The following is a 20,100-nucleotide window of genomic DNA, read 5'->3' on the forward strand; positions in this document are numbered from 1 at the left end:
TTTTTATGACCAACAACAAAATAAAGCCCATCATCATCTCTCACTATACATTACAGTAAAACCCTCGAAAGGGATCACCCCACACTCCTTTCCCTTCCCCTCTCCAGCCCTTTTCTCCATCCCTGTCCAATTCGTCTTGCTAAATCAGGTGTCACCTTCCCTCAGCCTCGCCTATCAAGAAAGCCTCACTTCAGTGTCATCTTTGCCACTTCCCTCTTCTTTGTCCAGACAGCAAGCCCACAGCCAATGCTTACTGATCTGTTCTAAGCATCCCAGCTGTCTCCTCTTTTCTATTCCTACTGTCAATCTACAACCCATAACACGCTCTTACAATCTCATGGATCATTTAATGCATTCTTCAAGTTTTGCTCTGAAATTTGTCTTTTAAAATTATCCTGTTGGATGGACAATGATTTGACACTCCTGGCAATATTAAAAATATACATTTCATTATATATTTCATATAACATATATATATTTATTTATTTTCCCCCCATAGAAGGCAAAATGGCTTTCAGCAATGGCAGTTAAGTCTACACAGCCTGTCAACTGCTTTGACAGAGACAACCTCCTCTGAAATATTAAAGTTCTGGTATATTTTTGAAACAGTCATATTACATGTCAACATAACTATAATGTAAACATCATATCAAAAAACAGATGTGACCCTTTTCTGCTGTGGTATGAATCATCTGCTTATGAAGTGGCTGAACAAGCAGAAACAGCCCTTCATTTGGAAATTCAAATCTGAAAGTTATAGTGCTGAATTAAGTCTTCACAAACAACACATAAAGATCCAGACATTAGGACTGTATACCTTTTCAATCTGTTTTTGTTTATTGAGTTCTTTCTGTTGCTTCTCTTTTACTCTCTCTATTTCTTTTTGTTTTTCTGATGCCCTACGATCCTAAAGAACAGATGAATAAAACTAATGAATTAAATATGAAATAACTTTAAATTTTAGACATTTCAGTTAATATCACGTGTAACCTTTCAATATTTTTTTGCATTTATACATAAGAAAGCACATCGACAGTTTATATTCAATGGTAAACAATTATCCAAATTCTAAATGCTATGTTGGTAATAGTATCACTGTTAACCTTGCTTAGCAAAATCATTTTATTTACTTGCTAATATGAAAGAGCTAATATACTACTTTAGTTAACATTCTTGGAAAATCAAGCATCTTGGATTCCTTTTTTTTTTTTTTTGAGATAGAGTCTTGCTCTGTTGCCCAGGCTGGAGTGCAGTGGTATGATCTCGGCTCATTGCAACCTCCGCCTCCCGGATTCAAGTCATTCTCGTGCCTCAGACCTCCTCAGTAGCTGGGATTACAGGTGCACGACACCACACCCAACTAATTTTTGTATTTTTAGTAGAAACGGGGTTTCACCATGTTGGCCAGGCTAGTCTTCAACTCCTGACCTCAAGTGATCTGCCCGCCTCGGCCTCCCAATGTGCTGCGATTACAGGCGTGAACCACTGTGCCCAGCCACATCTTGGATTCTTACCAGTTCAGCATGCAAAGCTATCTGTTTTGCCAGTCCAACAGAATCACATATCTAAAAAGAGAAAAAGTATGAAAAATTCAGGCAGTTCTCACAACAAAGCAAAAATGTCAAGTATCCAAATAACTGATGAAACTAGTTTTATAACTAATCCTAATACATTGCTTCAAACAAAAGCATATTTAAGAATGCTCAAGCCCCCAAACCAAGGCTTTGTATGTTTTCCTTGAAGTCTATAGGATTCCACTGCTTAATCTCAGCTTCATATACCCCACTTCTTGTTATGTCAAATTCATTACTGTCATAGTAAGGCCTACAGGGAAGAAGCACACAGCTGCTAATGCTATTCTAAGCTGAAGACATCTGAAAATGGCTGGTTTTGGGAATATACTCCCTTCCCAACATAAATGAGAGGCTAAAAGATTGCACCAGCTATCAGTGGCAGGGAAAACATGGGTCTGTGGAGTCAGAAGGCCCAACCCATCAGCTTGGCTCTATTCAGAGATGCTTTGCTCAAGCAGTTCAGTAAGCCTAGGCAAAATTTGGGAGTTTTTTCCAAAAATCTTAGAATTATATAAGAATTTTATTTACACAAAAAACTACAAAATACTGATGAAAGAGACTGAAGACACAAAAAAACATCCCATGCTCATGGATCAGAATAATATAGTTAAAATAACCATATTGCCCAAAGCAATCTATAGGTTCAATGCAAACAGCCAAAGCAATCTTAAACAAAAAGAACAACGCTGGAGGCCACATTACCTAACTTCAAAATATATTACAAGGCTATAGTAAGCAAAACAGCAGGGGATTGTTATAAAAATAAGACACATGACCAATGGAACAGAATAGAGAACCCAGGAACGAAGCCACTTGTTTACAGCCAACTGATCTTTAACAAAGCTGACAAAGAACTTTCATTGGGGAAGGGATATCCTCTTCAATAAATGGTTCTGGCAAGATTGGAGAGCCACATGTAGAAGAATGAAACCAGACCCCTCCCTCTCACCATACACAAAAATCAACTCAAAATACATTAAAGACTTAAACATAAGACCCAAAACTATAAAAATACTATAAGAAATTATAAGGATCAGAGCAGAAATAAATGAATCTGACATGAAGAAAACAATACAAAAGATCAACATAACAAAAAGTTGGTTTTTTTGAAAAGATAAAACTGACATTTAGCCAGACTAAGAAAAAGAAGACTCAAATAAATAAAATTGGAGATTAAAAAGGAGACATTACAATTGATACTGCATAAATTCAAAGGATCCTTGGTGGCTACTATGAGCAACTACATGCTAGTAAATTGGAAAATCAAGAAGAAATGGATAAATTCCTAGACAAACACAACCTACCAAGATTGAACCATGAAGAAATCCAAAACCTGAACAGTCCAATAACAAGTAACAAGATCCAAACCATAATAAAAAGTCTCCTGGTAAAGAAAAGCCCAGTACCTGATGGCTTTCCTGCTGAATTCTACCAAACATTTAAAGAAGAACTAATACCAATCTTACCCAAAATGTTCCAAAAATAGAGGAGAAGTGAATACTTCCAAACTCATTCTACGAGGCCAGTATTACCTGATACCAAAACCAGACAAAGACATATCAAAAAAAGAAAACTACAGGCCAATATATCTCATGAATATTGATGCAAAAATCCTCAACAAAATACTAACAAACCGAATTCAACAACACATTAAAAAGATCATTTATCATGACCAAGTGGGATTTATCCCAGGAATGCAAAGATAGTTCAACATATGCAAATCAATCAATATGCTACATCACATCAACAGAATAAAGGACAAAAACTATTTAATCACTTCAATTACTGCTGAAAATGCATTTGATAAAGTTCAACATCCCTTCATGATTAAAAACCCTCAAAAAAACTTGGTATAGAAGGACTATAGCGCAACATAATAAAAGCCATATATGACAGACTCACAGCTAGTATCATACTGAATGTGGAAAAACCAAAAGCCTTTCCACCTTATACATGGAAGATGAGTAATCAGGTAAGAGAGGAAAAAAGGCATCCAAATTGTAAAGGAAGAAGTCAAACTGTCCTTGTTTGCAGATGATTGATGATTTTATATTTAGAAAAACCTAGACTCTACCAAAAAACTATTAGAACTGATGAATTCAGTAAAGTTTCAGGATACAAAATCAACATACAACAATTAGTAGCATTTCTATATGCCAACAGTGAACAATCTGAAAAAGAAAGAAATAAAGTAATCTCACTTACAATAGCCACAGATAAAATTAAATACCTAGGAGTTAACCAAAGAAGTGAAAGATCTCTATAATGAAAACTACAGGCTGGGCGCAGTGGCTCAGGCCTGTAATCCCAGCACTTTGGGAGGCTGAGGCAGGTGGATCACTTGAGGCCAGGAGTTTGAGACCAGCCTGGCCAATATGGTGAAACCCCATCTCTACTAAAAATACAAAAATTAGCCAGGTGTGGTGGCACACACCTGTAATCCCAGCTACTTGGGAGGCTGAGGCATGAGAATCACTTGAACCTGGGAGGCAGACGTTGCAGTGAGCCAAGATTATGCAACTGCACTCCAGCCTGGGCAATAGAATGAGACTCTGTCTCAAAATAAAAACAAAAAACTGTAACACACTGATGAAAGAAATTGAAGAGGACACCAAAAATGGAAACATATTCCATGTTCATGGATTGGAAAAATCAATATTGTTAAAATGTCCATACTACCCAAAGCAATCTATAGATTCAATGCAATCCCTATCAAAAAACCAATGACATTCTTCACAGAAACAGAAAAAACGATCTGAAAATGTATATGGACTCATAAAAGATTCAGAATAGCCAAAGCTATTCTGAGCAAAAATAACAAAATTAGAGAAATCACATTACCTGACTTCAAATTACAATGCTACAGAGCTATAGTAACCAAAACAGCATGGTACTGGCAAAAAAAAAAAAAAAAAGACACATAGACCAATGCAACAGAATAGAAAATCCAGAAACAAATTCACACAACTACAGTGAATTCATTTTTGACAAAGGCGCCAAGAATATACATTGGGGAAAAGACAGTCCCTTCAATAAATGGTGCCGGGAAAACTGGATATCCATATGCAGAACAATAAAACTAGACCCCTATCTCTCACCATATACAAAAATCTAATCAAAATGGATTAAAGCCTTAAATCTAAGACCTAGAACTACGAAACTACTACATGAAAATATTGGGGAAACTCTCCAGGACATCAGTCTCGGCAAAAATTTCTTGAGTAATACCCCACAAGCACAGGCAACTAAAGCAAAAATGGACAAATGGGATCTCATCAAGTTAAAAAGCTTCTGCACTGCAAAGGAAACAATCAACAAAGTGAAGAAACAAGCCACAGAATGGGAGAAAATATTTGTAAACTACTCATCTGACAAGGGATTAATAACCAGAATATACAAAGAGCTCAAACAACTCTATAGGAAAAACCTTAATCTGATTTAAAACTGGGCAAAATATTTGAATAGACATTTTTCAAAAGACATACAAATGGCAAACAGGCATATGAAAAGGTCCTCAACATCACTGATCATCAGAGAAATGCAAATCAAAACTACAATGTATCATCTCACCTCAGTTAAAATGGCTTATAGCAAAAAGGCAATAACAAATGCTAGGAAGCATGTGGAGAAAAGGGAACCCTTGTACACTGTTGGTGGGAATGTAAATTAGTATAACCACTATGGAGAAAAGTCTGGAAGTTCCTCAAAAAACTAAAAATAGAGCTACCATATGATCCAGCAATCCCACTGCTGGGTATATACCTAAAAAAAGGAAATCAGTATATTGAAGAGACATCTGCACTCCCATGTTTGTTGCAGCTCGGTTCACAATAGCCACAACTTGGAAGCCACCTAAGTGTCCATCAACAGATGAATGGATAAAGAAAATGTACACATACACAATGGAGTACTATTCAGCCAGAAAAAAAGAATGAGATTCTGTCATTTGAATGGATGATATATGGATAAAGAAAATGGATAAAGAAAATGTGGTACTTACATACAATGGAGTACTATTCAGCCATAAAAAAGAATGAGATTCTGTCATTTGCAGTAAGATATATGGAACATGGAGGTCATTATGTTAAGCAAAATAAGCCAGGCACGGAAAGACAAATATTGCATGTTTTCACTTATTTGTGGGATCTAAAAATCAAAACAATTGAACTCATGGAGCCAGAGAGTAGAAGGGTGGTTATCAGAGGCTGAGAAGGGTAGTGTGGGGATAGGGGGTGGGAGGATGGTTAATGATTTAAAAAAAAAAAATAGAATGAATAAGACCTGGTATTTCATAGAATAGAAGGACTATGGTCAATAATAATTGTACATTTAAAAATAACTAAGAGTATAATTGGATTGTTTCTAATACAAAGGATAAATGCTTAAGGGAAGGAATACTCCATTTTCCATGATGTGGTTATTATGCATTGCATGAGTATAGCAAAATATTTCATGTACTGCATAAATATATACACCTGGCTGGGCGAGGTGGCTCACACCTGTAATCCCAGCACTTTGGGAGGCCGAGGCAAGCGGATCATCTGAGGTCAGGAGTTTGAGACCAGCCTGACCAACATGGAGAAACCCTGTCTCTACTAAAAATACAAAATTAGCTGGGCATGGTGGCACATGCCTATAGAGCCAGCTACTCAGGAGGCTGAGGCAGAAGAATCGCTTGAACCCAATGGGGCGGAGGTTGCAATGAGCCAGGATCGTGCCATTGCACTCCAGCCCAGGTGACAGAGCAAGACTCCGTCTAAAAAAAAAAAATGCATACACACACACAAACACACACACACACCCCTTGTACCCACAAAAATTAAAACGAAAAAAAAAGATCATCCTACTTTCACCATTTTAGCTCTAATTAGTCTCTTGAGAAACTTTGTTAGTATGATATTCTCAATAATTGTTCTATTAAAGGTTCTTTTTCCAGCTGGGCGTGGCAGCTCATGCCTGTAATCCCAGCATTTTGGGGGGCCAAGGCAGGTGGATCACTTGAGGTCAGGAGTTCAAGACCAGCCTGGCCAACATGGTAAAATCCTGTCTCTACTAAAAAAATTAGCCGGGCATGGTGGCACACACCTGTAGTCCCAGCTACTCGGGAGGCTGAGGCAGGAAAATCACTTTAATCCAGGAGGTGGAGGGTGCGGTGAGCCAAGATTTTGCCACTGCACTCCAGCCTGGGCAACAGAGCAAGAGTCCGTCTCAAAAAAAAAAAAAAAAAGTTATTTTCCATAGGAAAAAAAAATACTAGAAGAAAATGAAGGGAAAACTCTACTGCACATTGGTCTCGGCAAAGATTTTATGCCTAAGACCTCAAAAGTATAGGCAATAAAAATAAACAAGTGGGACTTAAACTAAAAAGTGTCCAAAGAAATAACAGAGTAAACAGACAACCTGTTGAATGGGAGAAATTATTTGCAAACTGTTCATCCAACTGGGGACTAATACCCAGAATATACAACGAACTCAACAGTGAAAAAATCAAATAATCCCACTTAAAAGTATGCAGAGGATATGAATATGCATTTCTTAAAGGACACAAAAACAGCCAACAGGTATATGAAAAAATGCTCAACATCACTAATTAGAGAAATGCAAATCAAAATGACAATGAGCCATTCTTACCCTAGTCAGAATGGCTATCACTAAAAAGACAAAAAATAACAGATGTTGGTGAAATGCAGAAAAAAGAGGAACTCATACACTGTTGGTGGGAACATAAACTAGTACAACCACTATGGAAAACAGTATGGAGATCTCTCAAAAACTAAAAATAGGCCGGGTGCAGTGGCTCACGCCTGTAATCCCAGCACTCTGGGAGGCTGAGGCAGGCAGATCACGAGGTCAGGAGATCGAGACTATCCTGGCTAACATGGTGAAACCCTGTCTCTACTAAAAATACAAAAAATTAGCCGGGCATGGTGGCAGGCACCTGTAATCCCAGCTACTCGGGAGGCTGACGCAGGAGAATGGCGTGAAACCAGGAGGCAGAGGTTGCAGTGAGCCAAGATCGCACCACTGCATTCCAGCCTGGGCGACAGAGTGAAACTCCATCTCAAAAACAACAACAACAACAAAAACTAAAAATAGAACTACCATTCGATCCAACAATCCCACTACTGGGTATCTACCCAAAATTAAAGAAATCTGTATCGAAAGGATGCCTGCACTCACATGTTTACTGTAGTACTATTCACAATAGCAAAGATATTAAATCAATCTAAATGTTCATTAACAGATAAATGAATAAAGAAAATGTGGTACATATACACAACGGAGTACTATTCAGCCATAAAAAGAATGAAATCATGTCATTTGCAACAACATGGGTGGAACTAGAGGTCATTATCTTATGTGAAATAAGCCAGGCACAAAAAGACAAATATCACATGTTCTCACTTGTATGTGGGAGCCAAAAAATTGATCATGTGGAGGCAGAGTGGAACGATAGATAACAGAGACTGGGAAGGCTGAGTGATGAGGAAAGGGGGAGGATGAAGAGAAGTGGATTAAAGGGTACAACCATAAATTACGATAGAAAGACTATATTTAATATCTGACTGCAGAGTAGGGTGACTATACTTCACAAAAATGTACTGTACTTGGGTGATGGACACCCTAAATACCCTGACTTGCTTACTGTACATTCTATACATGTAACAAAATTCACATGTGCCTCATAAATTTGTATAAATTGTAAAGAATTTAATCAGTAATTACTAAGTAATTTAATTAGTAAGAATTTAATAATTATTAAATCTTAGTAAGAATCACTTAGTAAGTGGTTATGACAGAGATATTCTGAAAAGCCATGTACCTTTTCCCCCTCATTGTTTGACTCAAATATATAGCAGACTGATGACAGATTACTTTCACTTCTCCCGCTTGATGTCCGAAGAACAAATCCAAAAAGGTGCTTATTTTCCTGGTGTGTAGCATACAAAACTACACAAGGTAATGGAAACTGCCACAGAAAACATCAGAAGCAAACATGAGATCTTACAAGTCATTACAGCAGCACTCGTGATGAACTCATATGCTAAGTTCTAAAAATATAAATATTTTAATATATTAAAGCCAATTATTTTAACACACTTGTAATGCAGAAACAAGTAATGTCATATTTGGTTTGAATTAACAAGCAGAAAAAGGTTGTTGAATATTACATTTGTTTTATTAGTTATTAACACATTTTACAAAGTCAAAAAGAACTGTGTTAAAAAAATTACAAAAAGAATTGTGTTAATTATTTTAAGTTACATAAAATGTTCAATGATAACTTTTTGGAGATGGCCATAGACTTAACTACAACAGCCAAAGACCAATCATAGCTGATACTATCACACTTGAATATACAGGATCAGGATTATTATCAAGTTGTAAGATGTGTATATATACAAAGGGACCTAAAACAAAGCTTAAATCATGTGGAACTCACCGTGAGCCTTGTAACTTGTGTCTGTGGATCAATTAACCTAAAATAATAATTTAAAAATTGGAAAACAAATTTTAATTAGGCTGAAATTATGTAAATGTTTTTTCTACAGTTTTTTAAGGGAGGGTTTTACTTACTTTAAACAGTCACAAGTGACTAATAAATGCGATTCTGTCATACGAAAGATGTTATGGATGGCCCGGGCAGCTAAGATTTGGCGCATAGTTTCATAAACAACATCTGGATGGTCATCTGATTTCACCTCCATTGAACCAAGGAATCGGACAATAAATAACTGATGAAGAATAGAATCTGTAACAGAACAAGGTGTATTACATATATTTTTTTTACTGTATAAATTTACATTTTATTTTTTTCGCCATATTTCTTTCCCAAAAGAATAAAATACACTGCCTCCTTTTAGATTTTCCAGTGAAAAATTCAACAACCTAAGGGAGACATTTCAAAATAACTCCTAACTACAGTATTCCAAGTTATAGGAAAATTAGGGTTTCAAATTCAAATAGCTAAAAGTAATGCTTCAACAACTGGCGGTTCTGAGGCCAGGCGTGGTGGTTCACACCTGTAATCCTAGCACTTTGGGAGGCTGAGGCAGGAGGATCCCTTGAGCCCAGGAGTTCGAGACCAGCCTAGGCAACATAGGGAGCCCTGTCTCTTAACAAACACACACACATACACACACACACACACACACATACACAACAATAGGTGGTTCTTACAGCATTTCTGTAAGTTTAGAATTCAAATAAATAGTTAGTGGCGGAAAAACAAAATTTATGCTCCAGTACCAGAAGAGAAACATATGCTGTTAGGAAAAGCTTGAAAGGTATCTTAGGCACTGAGAATTTGACTATAAGGTCAAAAGTATGAGAGTCTATCGTTTTGCATGAATCACATCTTAAGTCAGATTAAGTTCTGTTGCTTCAAGTGTACTATAAGTAAGTGGAGGAAATTCTGAAGTAAAGACAACATTAAAACTGAGCTTAGTAGCAGAGCAAATATAAACAATAAATTATTCACAGTTTGCTGAGAAGCAGTTCTAAAATATATGAATGCTGCACATCTGTCTTACCTTCAGTTTCAGATTTTGTACTTCCTCCAGATTCTCCAAATGGATTTGTACGCCTAAAAAGTTTAGAAGAAAATATGAACACATGGTCAGTTACCATGAGCCACATAGAAGAAATCTAATCATTAAAACCACAGTTAACATTTTAAAAAGAAAGTTCTAAAATGCCCCATCCTATTAAGAAACACTATTGATCACTAAATTACTATGATGAAGGCCTCTGCCCTCACACACTAACTGATCAATGTTGATGCACTTTAGAAGACACAGATGAATTGGAAGTTTAGACATACACCACAAAAAATCAACATAATAAACCATGTTGCAAAAGTTATTGAATTTAAATAAGCTAGCACAGAGGAACACTGATTTAACTGCAATCTTAGCTGCTTGAGAAAAATGCCAAGAATGTCCTGGAATTGTAAAAACTTCTTTTCAGGTTCTGTAAGTACATGTTACAAGTTAGCTATAATCTAGTTTTAAACCTGTATTTATTAAAGCATAAGTAACAATGCAAAAAGAAAAGTGAACTGGAGATGGACGCTACCTTCCTCCTTAGTGTGCATGGCTTGTGGCACACCACAGTGAAGGAACAAAAGTACAACTCAAAGTAGGTTTTGGAGGGCTGGGCATTGTGGCTCACACCTGTAATCTCAGCACTTTGGGAGGCTGAGGCAGGAGGACTGCTTGACCCTGGGAGTTTGAGATCTGCTAGGGCAACACAGGAAGAACCCATCTCTACCAAAGAAATTTAAAGATTAGCTGGGTGTGGGGGCGCACGCCTGTGGTCCCAGGTACTCAGGAGGGTGAGGCAGGTGGATCCCTTGAGCCCAGAAGGTCAAAGCTGCAGTGAGCTATGATCATGCCGCTGCACTCCAGCCTGGGCAACAGAGTGAGACCCCGTCTCAAAACAAAACAAAGTAGGTTTTGGAAGCAGAGAGCTAAGTGGTTCTTAAAAAACACTGACATTAACATAACAGGAAATTAATCTCTTTAGTATGTGTCCTATTACATCAAATGCTAAGTGTATTTCTGTGATCAAATGTAAATGACTTTTTCTGGGTCATAGCCATGTATATCCAAATTAATATATTACCAATTTATTAGGTGTCCACTCTACTTAATAAATGATTTGCCTTAAGTCATGTTTCCTTCAACCACAGCCAAGGAAAAATTTTAACTGCTTTGGTGAGAATATTCATTATATAACTAAAAGATGACTCATTCATAATTCATAATAGTGATAATGTTTTAGTAACTTCCTGAAGATTTCTTATTCTGGTATAAGATAGTATTTTCTAATAAACCTATATCACATGTATTCCCTCAAGAATTTTTTAAAAACTGTCATGACCTAAAGACAGCTATCAACTTTCTTCTGCAATTTTAAGAGCAAGTATCCAAGAAATAGACCTAATAAGCAATACAGAATTAAATATTTTGAAACTAAATTATCTTAACTCCTTAACTGAGGCAGAAGACATAGAGAAAAAAACCTGCATGGTTCTTCCCTAACAATATGTTACATAATTAAACAAAGAAAGTACAGCATAGCTGATATACATAATAAATAAGAGATGACTCTGAAATGCAGACAGGGGATTATAAGCCTTACAGACCACAGCACAATGTACCTGTGATGCTATCACCCACCTGCCTCCCTGGCCAAAGGCTTTTGCCTGGCCAGGCTGATCTTCACACACAGGAGAAATTATGTCAAACTGTATTGGGGTGTCTGGGGCAACAAGAGAATCTAGAGAGAGGGCAGCCAAATTTGTAGACTCAGATCCTAAGGATCCTGAACTGCTGGTTCGAGCAGTCGGTGGCCGAGATTGTCTAAGCATAAAACAAGAAGACATTGCATTTAATTTTCCCTTTTGGATATTAAATATTTAACAAACTATGAAAAAAGAAAACACAATATTATAAGTCAATGAGAAGTCTTATGTTTCAGTACAAACATAATCCCAGATCACAGATACTTTAAATAGCCCATATCCTTCTTTAAGTAACTCACAGTGTGGTAACTTACCCTGCTGCTGGCCGCAGGCTCTCGTGCCTCTGCTGGAAAGATGGGGAAGGAGTGACAGCTTCCAGAGCTGATTGATTTACTCGTGCAGCAGTTTCCTATTTTAATTTTTTTAAAAAAGGACTAATATTAGTAAAGTAAGCAAACCAAAAGTTTGAATGTAACTCTGAATTGTTAGAATGCTTCTGAGTTACACTTAAAATATAAATTCGAGCTACTAAAGTAGTACTATATTCCCTCGTCTTAATATTAGGGTACATAACTGATTTCCTCTTATTTCCTATAATCTAGCAAAAAAATCTGATTTTCTACTTCTACATAATTATTAGATATTGCTTTTTCTTTAATTTTTTAAAATTCCCTGCAAGTGTTGCACACTTTAAATTTTTAAAGAATATATTGTTTTCTTTACATTTTTAACTAGCAGATATTTTTTATTAAAGTTTGTATTGCTAGCACCCAGCCCAGTGCCTGGCACAATGGACAATCGATACATTTGTTGAATAAAGAAATTTAGAAGGAATAGGAAATATTCACAAAATATGAGTACTTTATAACTATGCTGGTAAAGTTTACACAATTTTCCAGAATATATTTATGCTCAGAAATATCTCTGTCTATTAATTTATAAAGCTGTCATATTTTCAGACCAAAAAATTTAAAATAAGAAAGCTTTCCATAAGAAATACTTTAGACTTACTGTTTTATTTAAAATACTGGCTAAATAAAAATGGTATTTAAATTAGAGATCTGTTTTAATCATGTACATATAGTTAACATTTCTGTATACTTAAAAATGGTTAACATGGTAAATTTGCAGATTTTTTCACAATTTTTTAAATGGGCTTTTTTTGGGAGATACGTTCTCTGTTGCCCAGGCTGACGTGCAATGGCATGATTATGGCTCACCGCATCCTTGATCTCCTAGGCTCAAGCAATCCTCCCCCCTCAGCCTCCTGAGTAGTTGGGACTACAGGCACTATTCCATAAAAATGGTCTTTAAATTAGAAAAAATAATCACATAACAATTTTGCATTTCTTTGTCTTATGGTTAGCAAAATGACCAATACAATGCTACAAACTGATCAAAATTCCTATTCTCACTAATACAGATAAAATAATTCTGGATAACCTAGGAAATATTAACTAAAAATTAGAGTTCTGGTAATTGGTAGTAAAAGACTATAAGTATTACAGACTATTCAAATCCAAACACTGTATTCCCTAAATGATAAAATAAATTATTTAATTTGTATTTTAATGGTATTTTTTGTTGCTCCCAAATAACCTTACAAAAAGGAAAAGCTAGATTGGCAGGAGATCAAATTACTAAAAGCAAAAGGCTTCTCTATAGTTAACACTGATTTTCTGTAATTAAACTCATAATTTATTTTATTAGACATAATTGTAATAAATGTTACAATGTAAATATAATTACATTATAAAACTAACAAATTACTAGTATTTTGGAGGTAATGAGATTTTGTTTCTATGGTTCAAAACTTCCTCCTAGGCATCCCTTGGCTGGCACCGCAAAGCCATTAAGATAAAAACAGAACTCTTCTTTCCCAAATTCTTCTTCTCTTACCTTGGGTTTAAAACCTGGAAGTCATCTTTACCTTAGTCATCTCTTTCATCCTTCATATCAATCAGTTACTAAACTAGTCTAGCCCTCCCATCTAATCCACCATTACATCAACAACAGATTATGATTTAGAAGAGTGAGAGCCTCCCAAAGAAATTAGCCCTCCCAGCCTCAGCTGAAATCATCAGCCAGTAGTTGCCTGGACTCTCATAGCACAGACAGGCCCACCAAGAGTGGCAGAGGTCAGACAGCTCCTGTCCTAGAGTCAAGTCCTTTTCCAACTATACTACAGTACCTACTTGACTCCTTCCAGAATTCTCTGTACCCCTGGGTTCTACCTGTATGTTTGGACTGTACCTGTGACTGTGTCTACACTTCAGGGTTCATCTGGTTTGATTATACTTGCTACACAAAATATATTTTGCAAAACTGGGAATTCACGCTGTATCACCCCAGACATACTGAATCATGCATTTTAACAAGACCCTTAAGTGACTTGTATGCACATTTCAGTTTTGTATTCTCTATCAAGAACCTTTAACTTGGCTGGGCGTGGTGGCTCACGCCTGTAACCCCAGCACTTTGGGAGGCCGAGGCAGGTGGAACACCTGAAGTTGAAAGTTCGAGACCAGCCTGGCCAACATGGCAAAACCCTGTCTCTATTAAAAATACAAAAATTGACTGGGCATGGTGGCGCAGGCCTGTAGTCCCAGCTACTCAAAAGGCTGAGGCAGGAGAATCACTTGAACTGGGGAGGCAGAGGCTGCAGTGGGCTGAGATAGCACCACTGCACTCCAGTCTGGGCAACACCGCAAGACTCTGTCTCAAAAAAAAAAAAAAAAAAAAAAAAAAAATGTTTAATTACACTACTAGTTTCATAAATCTGCCATTTCTGTATTTGTACTCTTTTTTTGTCTTATCTGTACTGTGTCTTCTTTTCCTCAAAACACAAACAAATCCTACCCAACTCAGGTTTCCACCATCTCCACAGAGCTTTCTCTAAAGTCCACACTGATCTTAATATTCTCAAAACTAGTCTCAAAACCTAAGCCTTTAGTCATCACCATATGCTTTAAATTACATCCTGTTTTATCTGAAATGTTACTTAAAGTTTTAGTTTTGTCTCTCCATACAGATAGGCTCCTAGAGGGCAGAGGCCATGGCTCAATTTTCTTCTGTATTTCCTTTCTTCATGGTGCTCAACGGAGAGTTAAATAGTCAACACCCAATAAATATTTGTTGGTTGACTGAGTATCTTTTGAAATAATTTATTGTTCCAGGAAGACCACTCATTACATTCATGGCACATTACAGCTACTCATTCAGGCTAGGCACAGTGGCTCACGCCTGTAATCCCAGCACTTTGGGAGGCTGAGGCAGCCAGATCACCTGAGGACAGGAGTTCGAGACCAGCCTGGCCAACATGGCCAAATCCTGTCTCTACTAAAAATACAAAAATTAGCTGGGTGTCGTGGCACATGCCTGTAATCTCAGCTACTGGAGAGGCTGAGGCAGGAGAATCGCTTGAACCTGGGAGGTGGAGGTTGTAGTGCACAAAGATCAGGCCACAGCACTCTGGCCTGGGCAACAGGGCGAGACTCTGTCTCAAAAAAAAAAAAAAAAAAAAAAGCTACTAATTCAACGTCAAATTAAAAAATTACAGAACTTGAGAAATTATGAATTAATAAAAACATGTAAGCCACAAAATTACTCAATTTTGCTAGATCTGGGTAACATAAAATAAAAATATTACCTCTGGATTTTCACTTAAGTATATTTGTTTAGATATGTTGTTTATTGTACAGATCCACTGCAAGAAGAAAAAACAGAAAAATATAATTAATAATTTTTTTCTACAAAGCTTCTCTTGTAAAGGCAAATGTTCAATACTCAACTGCAACAGATGTGTTTCATTAGAAGTAATACATTTATCTTCCTTATAAGAAAACATTTCTTAAGGAGGGTGCATATATAAAAATATATATAAAAGAACATTCAACATTTTTATTACTTAAATATATGAAAACACTTAGTAGATTTATATAAGAATCTCAAGTTTAATTCATATAAGGAAATAAAAAATATAGAAATCATGTTAAATTATACTTAATAATCTATATTTATCTTTTTATATCACTTTCCCTCCTAATCTCCACCAAACAAGACAGTGTGAACTCAGGTATCACAATTAACACAAATGTAAAAAAATTTAAAAGACAAATATATTCTTGGTGAATATATTTTACATGCCTCCCTTCTGTCAAGTTTATAAATAATTAGCATAGAAAACAATCTCTGCTCTACATCTGCTGCTTCACTCTCGAGGATTCAAGTGCCCAAAGAGCCTCACTAATCTAAACAAATATTTTGTTTGGTAAACTATGCAGAGAACAGAGACATTTGTCTGTGTTCCTCAGAGACTAAAAGCAAGTTTTAATATTACTCTTTTCCATAAGAAGTAAATAAAGGTAGATCTCTATAGCATTTCCAACTTTTATCTTTTACCAACACAATTATAATGCCAAATTAAAAGACTAAAAATCAAGCTAAGATACATTTTCATGGAAGAATGTTTCTCAAGATAAAGGTTTGAAGCATCAATTATTGCTAATACCTTACCTTCCATATCTGATATACTAGGAATAAAAATGGAGCCAAAAATAAAAGGCTCATGAGAAAGAACATAGACTCCCAAATTTTTGTTTTTCTATCTTTCATTTCTCCAAGGTTTTCAGTTTTAGTTGCTTCCTGCCATGTCACATCTGCTGCCACTATGTTCTTAGTGCAGCAAATAGTGTCTCAAAGGATTGGTGAGAGAAGGGAATAAATTAAACTGTCACCTCATGATACTAACAGCCTGCCAGACAGCAACAGTCACAAGGTCATTTCTCAATCTGGGCCTTTAAAATAGCAGAGATGATCTCTAAGGTCCTTCCCACTATAAAATTCTGTGAGAAACTTAAGAATATTGCTCGAGGACAATAGACTTTTACAAAAACAAAAAAGAAAAAGAAAGATTTTTAATTAACTAGGATTTTCCAAAATTTCTACAATGAATACATTAATATATGTTTTGTCATCAGAAAAATATTTTAAAATGTCACTGAAGAAATGAACTAGGTAAAATCTTACCTCTTCATGATCTTTTTTACTCTCTGCTTGCAAAATTGAAGATCTGGAAGAGAAGACGTTTGAGCCTCAACTGTTTAAAAAAGTATTTCCAACATAATCTGAGATAACTTTTTAATCTTTAAAGTTAAAGGCATATATAAAAATCGATATTAAAAGAACAAAAACAAAACACAACCAACAGTATCTTAGGAAAAGGAAACCATCAGAGGTATCAGGACGCAGACTTTAACAACTCTGACTTTGACTATCTATGCCAAGATGTCCCAAAAAGGGAACGGGTGCTGATCCTCAGAAGAGAGACCATGACAAAGTTACATTTCAGTGAAGGCAATGCATTTCAACTTATCATATATATTTCATATATATTATGAACTTATATATATTTCAAATATACATCAATGATCCTAATAGAAAAAACTGTACTTCATTATTTCTCCTTTAATATTAAATCAAATATTTCAGTGTTAATCACTAACATATCATTATTTCACTTTTCTATAGATATAATATTAGAGTTCGAGAGAATAATAATTTTTACTAATTTTGCATCACACCAGGAATGTGAAATGGGAAATCATGGTAAGCATTAAGCAAAAAGTAAGTACTTATGGTAAGTAACATGTTAACAAGTTGGTAATTTTGATAAATGAATACAGTGATTCCCAACATCTGGTGTGATAAATCCACACAATATTGGCATTCATTATATGTTCGTAGAAGGAATGTGAAATTAAACAACCATTTTGATAAAGGATAGTGAGCTATAATATCTTTTTTTTTTTTTTTTGAGACAAAGTCTCACTCTGTCGCCCAGGTTTGAGACAAAGTCTCACTCTGTTGCCCAGGCTGGAGTGCAGTGGTGCGATCTCAGCTCACTGCAACCTCTGCCTCCTGGGTTCAAGCAATTCTCCCTGCGTCAGCCTCCCAAGTAGGTAGGATTACAGGCACCCACCACGCCCAGCTAATTTTTGTATTTTTAGTAGAGACTGGATTTCACCACGTTGGCCAGGCTGGTCTCAAACTCCTGACCTCAGGTGATCCACCCGCCTTGGCCTCCCAAAGAGTTGGCATTACAGGCGTGAACCACCAAGCCCGGCCTATAGTATCTTTTTTTCAGGGGTAAAGGTCAAATTTATTTATTTTTATAATATCTTAATGTGCATAAATACAGGGGAAAAAATGACTTTCAGGGAACCCAGAGGCTGCTCCTGAATATTAAATTAAGAAAGTTCAAAGGTCAAAAGCAGTATTTTAATTGAGTGGGGGAAAAATGGCAGACAGTCTAAACATCTATCATTAGGAAACTGTTTAAATTATAATGTATGTCCTTAAATAGATTATAGAATAGCCATTATAACATGTTTTTAACAGGTGGCTGCAAATCCAAATTACAGTATTTCTTCAACTATTTATGTACTTAAGTTAAAAACTGGAAGGCAATGGACAAAAAAGTTAATTGTTGCTTTTGATTAATAAGATGGTAGGATTTTTTCATACTCCTTTTTACATTTTCCATGCTTTTTGACAATTTCTTTTAAATGCTACTTTAAAGATTCTCATTTAATGCAAAGGTAATAGAAGCCTGGACATGCTGGCTCATGCCTATAATCCCAGCACTTTGGGAGGCTAAAGCAGGAAGATCACTTAAGTCCACGAGTTTGAGACCAGCCTGGACAACATGATGAGACATCTCTACAAAAAAAAAATTTTTTTAATTGCCAGGCACGGTGGCATGCACCTGTGATCCTAGCAACTTGGGATCCTGAGGTGGGAGGATCCCTTGAGCCCAGGAGGTTGAGGCTACAGTGACCCATGTTTACACCACTGCACTCCAGCCAGGGAGACACAGTAAGACCCCGCCTCAAAAAAAGGTAATAGAAATTTTTTAAATGGCATTATAAACATTAATGGAAAAATAATCAGATCAGAAATATTTGATTAACATTTTAAAATAACAATATTGTTAGCACCTACTATATGTCAGTCACATTACATGTGTTAGAATTTCTGTTCCTCACAACAATTTACAACAGGGATTACAACCCCCCCATTCACATTTTACGTGAAGAAAAATGGAGCTGAGAGGGGTTATAGACATTACTGTACTGTCTGAGACCATACAGTAAGTAATGGATCCAGAATTTGAACTTTCTGACCCCAGGTTTAGGACTCTTTCCATTAACTTGTTCTGTCTTCCCTGATACTATGCAGGATTTTCAGTTCCAGTTCCCTAACATGAAATCACAGGTCTTTACTATATGACATTGCTTTGAGAACTTCAAAATATCAAGAAACCATTTAACCAAGTCAGAGACAAAAATTCAATATATTTCTACAAGATTAAAAAGCAATTTATCTTAATACATAATGAACCTAAAATGTCCATAAAATTTCTAAACAAAAAGGAATTATCTCACATTTCAGAAGTTTAAAATATTATAGATTAGTAGTAGTAGAAAAAAAATACTAACTTTTTTCCATCGAAAGAGGTGATCTGAAAACAATATCGTCTGTCTTCACAGTCCACAGCCATCACTGAACAGTTGTCTATGTCCATGGCCAGGCCTCCTGCTACATCCCCACGGGCCTGACTCATTAAATTTCCACCCTGCGTGAAGTAAAACTGTCTGTCCCAGGTAGATGACACCAAGCCTGTTTTACTGAATGAAGAAAGCACATTCACTGTTGAATAACAACATACCTGAAATCTCATCATCGGCTAGACACAAGATAAAGCATGTTACAAAGAACTGGCTTGCAAAGAGGCACCAAGATGCCAAGAAAATAATAAATATAAATATGCTTTCAGTCTCTAAAATAAATTCATGTATGTTGACTCACTTTTGTGAATGTGTATACAGTTTCCAAAACAAGGCTGGAAATTATCAAACTGTGGCTCTGTTATAATGATCCATAAAATATAGGTTATAGTTCAATTTCCAAGGGAGTAAATTCAAAACAATAGAATTTATTTTATTTCTAGGGTTAACCTGCTTCATCCTATCATCAGGTGAAAACTAACATTTGACTTGGTGCTATAATTACAAATATATTAAAGTAGGATAAATGATATTTCACAGCATTCTCATGTTATGATACAATATATGAATATTTATTTAAACTCAAATTAGTTTCACTTCATTTTTTTTTTTGAGACAGAGTCTTAACTCTGTCCCTCAGGCTGGAGTGCAGTGGTGGGATCTCAGCTCACCACAACCTCTGCCTCCCGTGTTCAAGTGATTCTCGTGC

General features: G+C 36.2%; 1 protein-coding gene across 2 annotated transcripts in view; it reads right to left on the minus strand.

Moving 5' to 3' along the window:
• The window catches only part of APPL1 (adaptor protein, phosphotyrosine interacting with PH domain and leucine zipper 1), a 45,249-nt gene that overhangs the window by 4,121 nt on the left and 21,028 nt on the right, over positions 1-20,100 (minus strand). For both annotated transcript variants that reach the window (XM_002813610.6, XM_024244980.3), the window contains 11 exons: positions 19,323-19,511; positions 16,852-16,894; positions 15,473-15,529; positions 12,138-12,232; positions 11,759-11,941; positions 10,109-10,161; positions 9,153-9,327; positions 9,019-9,055; positions 8,398-8,544; positions 1,515-1,565; positions 818-907 (listed from right to left, as the gene is read on the minus strand). In XM_002813610.6, the coding sequence (XP_002813656.3) occupies positions 818-907; positions 1,515-1,565; positions 8,398-8,544; positions 9,019-9,055; positions 9,153-9,327; positions 10,109-10,161; positions 11,759-11,941; positions 12,138-12,232; positions 15,473-15,529; positions 16,852-16,894; positions 19,323-19,511 (1,120 nt within the window). The remainder of the gene's footprint in view (positions 1-817; positions 908-1,514; positions 1,566-8,397; positions 8,545-9,018; positions 9,056-9,152; positions 9,328-10,108; positions 10,162-11,758; positions 11,942-12,137; positions 12,233-15,472; positions 15,530-16,851; positions 16,895-19,322; positions 19,512-20,100) is intronic.

Source organism: Pongo abelii, chromosome 2 (genome assembly GCF_028885655.2).
Source record: "Pongo abelii isolate AG06213 chromosome 2, NHGRI_mPonAbe1-v2.0_pri, whole genome shotgun sequence".
Taxonomy (NCBI): domain Eukaryota; kingdom Metazoa; phylum Chordata; class Mammalia; order Primates; family Hominidae; genus Pongo; species Pongo abelii.